We start from the raw sequence: 8,825 nt of genomic DNA, 5'->3' as shown, positions 1-8,825 counted from the left end.
GCCAATACAAGTTATTTTTACAACAACATTAATATGAATATGAAAAATTCAATACCTTATTTCGAGATTTTTACATAGACAGTCCCATATGTCCATGAGGTTACTGCCAGACATCACACCAGAAGAACTTCTTTGAATCCAAAGCAAATGGGCATAGGCATTCATGAGTATCACCACATAAAGCAAGGAATTTCCTTGTGGGTTATCCAAAACACTTTCATTAAGGCATTCATTCCACACTTCCTCAACTGGAACTAACATATGGAACCGTTTCTTTGAAACATGAATGCTTTCGCAGTCTGCAAGTTCAAACCCAACAAATAACCAAACATGAAAATCATAACAGGCTAGGATATAGCAGCAGCCTAAAACAAAGAACCTGCCAAACCACAAATCAGAGCATGCCAGCAATTCAGAATGCATTATTTTTGGTAATTGGATTTAAAGGTATGGTCTTTCAATTTGTTAGCACGAGTCTATCTATGTATCTCCCTCACGTCTCTATCCTTGTTGTCTAATCTGTTCATGTAGATAACTATAGTTTGTTGAAGATACTAGATGCTAGTATAGTTAACTCTAATATCTAGTATAGTTATCTCTAATCTTTCTTACCCCTGTGAACGTGTACATCATTGTCAAGAAAGTAATGCATTACTGAATTTGAATAGGGGCTTTGGTCTCAGAAAATTGTTAATCAAGAAACACACACATTTTTGAAACCACCCAAAAATAAACAAAGACGCCTAAGGTAGCAGATACAGCAACACTAGACTAAATCAAAGGAACCATATATATCAGAAAAGGCAAGCCACCAATTCAAAACTCAATTTTGATGGAAATGAGGGTTAAAGATACAGTCTTTCACACTTTTTTGGCATAATATCATATGGTGTTTCCAAGATTACAACTTTACCTGCAAGTCTGCAGTGTTTGCAAGACGGGTCTGGCCAAGCTCCTTCGTCATCTTCAATGGTGAAAAGTGGTATCGTCGCACCCCCAATTGCTAGTTCCGTCAGCCATGTCTTCATGCCTCGAATCACATAGTCTGTCACGGCCGCGTTCTTGTTGAGGAAGACAACAATCTTCTGCCCAAACCCTCGTGCAACAAGGTCGCCTCTGAAAGTATACCACATTGTCAAGAAAGCTAGAAACTTTGATGGTGTGAAGTAGAAAATAGGGGAATAGGGATTTTGCTTGCTCAGAAAGTTTTCAGAATTGGATTTTGGAACTCTGCTATAAGTTGGCGTATTTATAGTAGTTTTCTACAGGTTAACCCAAATTGTTATTACCATCACTCCGTAATTTTTTATTACAGTAGTTTTTATTATAAAGACACCATCAAATTTGGGTTACCTTTTGTATCTTATTATTATTATTTTTTTATCTCAAACGCCGGGTATATCTTTTTAAATAAAAACTTTGGTATGTGTTTGACTTCTTCTTTTTTTGGTAATAAAATAGGATTTGGCACCCGTTGGAGTCGCTCTTAGAGTGAAACATTGACTGTGGATGTGAGTTACGGTCTTACGGATAGATAGAGCTAGCCATGGGCCCATAGTTGAGCTCAGGATCGAGCGGGTCCAAATTATGTTATCCATAGACCGGGATCGAAGGAAACCCGGATTGAAATTTTTTGGGCCGCTTTTTAGAGTTTTCAAACCTAAATAGACCTAAAAAAAAACAGATCAAAGCAAGTAGTAGAAGTTAGCCATAGTCGCCGAGCCACCACTGTCGAGGCTCTAAACCCATCTTGGCTCTTCAGCTCCTAGGTGAGCTACTTTCTATTGAATCTAAATTTGAAGCCTCCTCCTATCAGTGGTTTGCAACTCTTTCTTCTTCCTCCTCTTTATCTTACAAAGACGCCCGACAACTCTTGAGCTTTAAATACTCTCTTCCGAAACCGACCCTTCTCTCTGATTGGCTCCTTGAACAAAACCTATATATGTTTTCGGGCATTTTCTACAAATAATCTTTGGTTCGAACTCTCCCTCCAGGTCCTCGACCTCTCGCTACCTTGTCCCGTTGCCTCTCCAGCTTTGCCATCACTAATCGAAGCTCGTCATCTCTGACTCTCAATGACTCATTGATGTTGAAGAGGGATGAATTGGAATTTGGTTGAGAATCGGGAAGAGTAGATTGGGAGGCTTAAAAGGGATGAAATGATGAACTGGGAAATCTGGAAATTGGGATTTTAGGGTTCTTTTTATTTTTTTTTCAAGTTTGATACAGAATGAGGTATAATTAGACTCTCATATTTGTGTCACGCCCCGGACCCCGTGTCGGTGAATTTTAAGCACCAAACGCCAAATGCGAGGTGTGAGGGTTACAAATCAGAATGTATATAAACCTCCTCCTTCTATGCTCTTCATTCTAGGCTCCCAATGAAGATAAACCTCTTCCTTCTATGCTCTTATTTTTTTTTCTTTTAAGTATGATTCAGAATGAGTATAATTTGACTCTCATATTTATGTCACGCACCGGATCCGATATTGGTGAATCCCAAGCACCTAAGGCCGAAATCGAGGTATGAGATTACAAAGCAGAATGTAAATAAACCTCTTCCTTCTATACTCTTCATTCTAGGCTTGTACAATGCCTTTCCGACTCGACGAACTCGTAGTATTTCTCTGCAAATATATTAGAGATGGGTGGGTGATCAAAATCACGCACTCAGTTAGTAGATCATGTAATATACCAGTAAAGTCATGTTATTTTACACACATTAGAAAGTAGTATGTCGTATACACATCAATTCATCACATCGCATCCCTTCTTATAAGTTATCCTTCAATTTAGTGACCACCATAGGCACCCTAATAGCCTTCTCTAGCCATATACCACCATGTGACACATCCTTACTTCGGCATAACCAATCAAGAAGTTCTAATGTTCCATGACTAATCGAACAATGGATCCAACACATCATATGTATAAATTCCACATATTTCACAAATAGACATGCTTCACGTGAAAATAAAGAGATATTTTGTAAATAGCTAAAGTCATGTTTTTCCACCATTTCTATACCAAATAGAATATTCAGACATATTACACAAACCCACTCACCTTGACAATACGAATCGCCTCCCAAAATACCGATTGAAAATCGAAAATCCTAAAACGTGCCTTTTAGAAATTATTGTTCAATCTAACTCAAACCTTCATGGATAGAAAGAGGGCATCAAGACGAATCCGTAGCTTTTCGCGGATCATAAATAAGAGTTATGGATAAAAAGTTATGATCCGCTGAAATTTTTTAGAGAGAGAAAGTGATTTCAGAAATTATATGAAAATGGTGGCTGAGTTTCTATTAATTTATAGGGAGAAGGATGAATTGAAATAGGCCATCTGTCCTTCTCTTAATAAACCACCAAGAAATTGTGACACTTGTCAAGCCTCCATCACTTTTCTTTCTTCCATTTTGGGAGAAACTGGAGCTGAAAACGAACAATGTTGTGATTAGGGCTGTCAATTCCGACACGACACGACTCGATAACACGATTCAAAACTCGCACGAAATAAAGCGGGTTGAACTCGCATGATTAAAAAGTGGGTCAGCCGTGGTTAACCTGCCATGACCCATTTAATAAATGGGTTGGTCAACCCGCCATCATGAAGTGAACCAGTATAACTCAATTATGCTGTACTTTTTCTTGAAATTTTGGACGTTGGGAGTATTTGATAATAGAATTAAACAATTTGAAATATTTTGCTTTTATAATTATTGGAATTAATTATTTATGAATTATATATAATTATTTATATTCTTCGTCTTATGAGTTTTTACAAAATTTAATCAATTTATACATTTTTTTAATTAAATGGATCATATTGTTAACCTTTAAAAACAACCTATTTAATTAAATAGCAATCATCATTGTGCTCCGCATTTTCCCACGTGCATGAACTTAATCAACTAGGAATAAGGCATTCCTGCATCTTAGTCTTATTGACTTATTTAAACAAAATAGAGAATATGGTAATTACATAATCTCTCTAATTATAAACTTGATCGAATCAGCTAGATGATGCAACTTTCCTGACATCAATTGCCTTCTAATCGAGTTCAGCATGGAATTATTATAATTTTTTTTTTTTTGAAATGAATGTGAACTTCTATTCACATAAGATACAAATACATAGAAGCGGAAAAGTCAATAATGACAATTCGAAATTTAATATAAAAGTTAAGAAACAAAAATACACTCACTATTAATTAATTACGTTGCATCTAACTTTCACGAAAATACGTACTTATAAATAAAAATTTGATCAAAGAAAAAAGTGTTCTTCACTTCTTCTCAAACCTAATAAATGTGTCATCATTAAAACTTTGCCCGGATACATTTCCTATATAAATGGACAAATAATTCTAGTTGAAAATTGCTAATTGGTCATTTGAACTCGGAACATCATGTGTACGTATATATAAATTGATATTACAGCTACGTACTAAAGCTACATGCAATGAGTACACGAAATTATGAATACTTCATAACATTGATTGATAATGATTAAGGATCTCTTCAACCCTTTTGAGTCACGGCCTTGATCACGGCCAAGACATTTTCGCACATCTGCGTAAACAATTTGTTCTTCTGTTCAACCACAGTGTGCTGACCCTTCATGGCGTTTTGACAATAAGCCGCATCGCCAATGGCAACCTTAACCCACATCTCGACGTCATGAAATTCCTTGGCCGACACCGCGGCCACCGAGTCGTCAAGCTGCTCGTTGGCGTCGGTGTAATGTTCTATACAGTCCGAAACCCCCTGCTGAACCTCCGGGGCTAGAGAGGTGGCGTTGTTGATCATCAACGTTCTCAGGTGGGATTCCACGTCAGCGGCATTCGCGGCGGCCAGCCTGATCGCAATCAAGGCCAGGCCGACGAGGTCAGCTCCTTGGCTGTTTGGGTCTTTCTTGAGGTTGGTGATGCACAGATCCTTGTTAGTCGCGTATTTGCATGCTTCTTCTATTTGATTACCACTGACGGGCCCAGAGGTTCCGCCTGGTTGGCCTCCTACGGATTTGCCCGGTTGGCCTCCGACGGGTTTGCCGGGTTGACTATTTGCGACGAGGGCAACATGTTGGAGCACGCACAGGGTTGAGAGGAAGAAGAATGATGTAATTGGCTTCATTGTTGTCCTTCTTTGTGATTAATGGTGATTTAGTCGATTGAAATTGTGATGACGATGAAGCAGAGTGAATAAATACGAGAGGAATGTAAGGATCGACGAGAATTGATGAGAGATGGTGAATTTTCATTAATGGAGAACCTCTCGATATTGCGATTTCTAAGGAACTACTAAATGTGTACGTTTTGTGCGTTCCTTCATACAAGTTATAGTAAAAGGTTTCTTATAATCACCAAGAACGTACATGAAAAATTTAATTAGTGTAATAATATGAAGGTGCAAAAACTACTAATCAGGTGTCATAGACTCATGGGCCAAAACAATGTGGTTCATTCTTGTTGTCAAGATCAAATAAAGTTTTTGCTCAAAGTTGGATGAAATATTTTTAGAAAATGTTATAGTAGCACTGGACGAAAGAACTAAAAAAATGAAAACTCACATTTTGACAGATTTAAACAAACAATTAAGGACGCGCAGACCATGTCCAAAGCAAATGGAGCAGATAGTTCCCGACTTTAATACAAAATTACCAAAATTATCAATTTTTGAAAAATTTACAGCAATGCCACCAAAGGTCAGATAACCCCAAACAAACACAGAGGTCATCGCGCTCGCCACCTTCCGACCTTCGCCGCCGCCCAGAAGCTGCCGGCAGGTCTAGCGATTTTTCTGGCCACCATCATCGGTGCTCACGAAGAAGCTACCATTCCGCCTGCGATCCTATCCCGTGGCTCATCACAATACAAAAGGTCATGCGGAATTTGAAATCAGCGAGATTTTTATACACCAACTCATACATATATACCATAGAGTTTGTGCTTGGAGCAGTGTCGAATACAGCTTCATATGTACGTTTATGGGCACTCAAGTGGGTGGCTAAAAACTTAAACCATTTCATAGCATCCAAGCTTAATTAGGCATTTTTTTTTTTTTTTGAACAAGGGCCGGTGCGGCTGCCCTCAAGCCATCATTAATGAAACCGGAGAATACAAGGGGGGGACAAAGTGCCTAAACCCCAGATTATAATCTGCAACTAGAGTACATCCAGAAAAAAATTCATGAGACGACTCAACTAAAAACTTGTACTCCAATCCACACCCGCTAGCAAGAACGCGCGACAGACGGTTCTATTTGCTTCCCAGCGGTGACACAACGGAAAGATTACTCGAACTGCAACTTTAATGCAGCAAAGCGTAATTTCCATACTACCAGCTTTCCTATCATGTTGCCACTTGAATCTCCATCCAGTGGCATGTAGTCTCACCCTGCCACTAGGAGGCAGCGACCATTTGACAAAGCAAGGAACTCGCCGCCACCCTAGAGCAGACAAGGCACAAAGAGTGCACCCACGGGCAAAAAGCCCAACTATCCCTACACAACGAATGCAGGGACTTATTTCGCGCAGCATGCGCAAAGCAACCCACCAACAGCAAACAACTAAACAAACAAAGCAACAAACAGAGGTAAAACAGACATAAAATAAACAGCAGCAAAGCCAAACAGCCGAAATCCGGCCCATCCACCCTCTCTCCCAGAGGCCCAAAGCAGAAGCCCACCAATCAAGCAACGATCTGCAATCGCCGGCTCCAGACCGCCCCCGAGTAGGCTGACGCCGCCGCTCAGCAACCCTGCACCGCCGTATCACCACGACACTGTGCAGGCCCTTCTTCAACCCAATCGGTGCCCACAACCCGATCCATAACCGACCAGATCGGGATCGCAACGACCGTCCCCCAGCCCCCAGTTGCCGCAGAGCATCCACGGTTCTCCGCCGGCCATCCGTGTCCCAGAGCCACTCCAACTGCCCCAGAAACAACACGGAGTCACACCTGCAGACCCCCGTCCAACCCCAAACCCAGATCGGACCCAAATCCACCCGAATCCAGATCGAAACTGCCTCCTGAGCCTCCATGGTTCGCCGCCGGCCATCCGTGTCCCATAGCCACTCCAACTGCTCCAGAAACAACACGGATTCCCGCCTGCAGACCCCTGTGCTCGGCCCCTAAACCAGAATAGATCCAGATCGATCTGCCCTTTCCAAGATCGAACAACCTCTCTCGGATCCCGGACCGAGTCGCTGCCGTTGAAACCTGCTGCTTGCCGGAACCACCATCCTCTCCCGGACCGGAACGCAGCGGCGGCGTTCGGCCGAGAGAGAGCTCTCTTATCTTTTGCTTTTTTCTCAGGCGCGTGAGGCGCGTTCTGTTTTTCGTAGTCTTGAGGCATCTTAACTTTTATGAACGTGTGTATTGCACATCTCAAACAATTGTTGATATTTCCTGTTTTCAATATTACATGATGATCCTCTTGCTTGTCCTTTCTTTGATGTGTTCAGCTTAGCACTTTCAGAGTTGTCCAGTGTAGTTTATGACAAGGTTCTGCTTGTAGCTTGGGAGTAAGTTCTTTCTTTTACTCGTGTCTTTGTTTCTGTTACAGAACTTTGAGATCTCAAAAGAGCCAAGTAATTAATGAATCTCTTGGGAATTACTACTGCAGGTCCAACAATGTCATTCTTCTAATTATCGGCATAATCGTTTTTATAAGTGCAACTGTTGGAGTGCCGCTAGTGATGGAGACCTTAAGTGCATTCTTGCATGCCTTGAGGATTCACTGGGTGAAGTTCCAGACAGGTTTTATGATGGCGCTAGTTACAAATTCTACCATTTTTCATTTGCATTACTCTGTAGTGAGGACAACAATTGAAACACTGCAATTTTTTTTTGTACAATTTTCGTATATATCTAATGTACATGTTAATTGATGAAGGTTGGCAATAGCAATAAATAGCAGCAGCATTAACAGAGTTAATCTTCATCACATCTTCATCTTGAATTAGTAGTAGCTAACCTTTAATATTGTCTCGATCTTCAAATAGTAGCAAAAGTTTGTCATTTCTTCTTCATCCCCAAAAGCAGTAGTAGAGTTGACATTCATTTTATCTCCATCTCGAAACAGTAGCAGCAAACCTTCAATATTGTCTTGACCTTCAAGTAGTAGCATCAATCCCCAAGAGACATAGCAGCAGCAGTAGAGCTAACCTTCATCTCATCTCCATCTCGAGGCAGTAGCAGCTAACCTTCAATATTGTGTCGATCTTTAAGCAGTAGCAGAACTGGGCAAGTGTCTGATGTGTTCTCTCTCTCTCTCTCTCTCCCCAATTGAACAGATAAGAGTTGAATTGAAAAAAATAATTAATATTTAGTTATCTATGTGTGAAGGTTAGAATTGTAGATGTGTTATTGACACATGACAACAAAATAACAACTTGTCCTTATATAGTTATATATGTGCAAAAGTTTCTCATTATGAACATGATTTGAAATTTTATGGATATAGTAGTAAAATGATCATTAATTTGTCAAAGTTTTTCTATAGTTTGCTAAAATATTTTTTGCCCAAGTATAAGTTTAATTGTCTCATGTTAAGCAATAAGTTAGCTCGTATTAAGTCAACATATATCTATTTGAGATTCTTCTCTCAACAAGCACCCAATCTAGGGTTTGTGCAGAGAGCTGCGGTGGGCTTCTCCGCTGGCCATTTGCTCTAGCTTCGATGCGGCTCTTCGTCGTAGTCATGGAAATTACAAAGTGCGAAGGTTGGTACAGGTTCGGATCTTAGCCGATTTCGCAAGCTAGCTCGAGTTCTGATCTTGTCCGGAAGGATCGTGGTTGGTGGCTGTCTTTGACCTCA

At 40.4% G+C, this 8,825-nt stretch overlaps 1 protein-coding gene across 1 annotated transcript; it reads right to left on the bottom strand.

Moving 5' to 3' along the window:
* Positions 1-4,295: 4,295 nt before the first annotated feature.
* On the bottom strand, positions 4,296-5,192 carry LOC121050237 (putative invertase inhibitor). The gene has a single exon (XM_040509729.1). It carries the CDS (start codon positions 5,136-5,138, stop codon positions 4,527-4,529), a length of 612 nt encoding a protein of 203 aa, XP_040365663.1. The 5' UTR covers positions 5,139-5,192; the 3' UTR covers positions 4,296-4,526.
* Positions 5,193-8,825: the final 3,633 nt, after the last annotated feature.

Source organism: Rosa chinensis, chromosome 6 (genome assembly GCF_002994745.2).
Source record: "Rosa chinensis cultivar Old Blush chromosome 6, RchiOBHm-V2, whole genome shotgun sequence".
Lineage (NCBI taxonomy): Eukaryota > Viridiplantae > Streptophyta > Magnoliopsida > Rosales > Rosaceae > Rosa > Rosa chinensis.
Note: the sequence above shows the minus strand (reverse complement) of the source record. Positions and strands in the feature narration are given on the sequence as shown.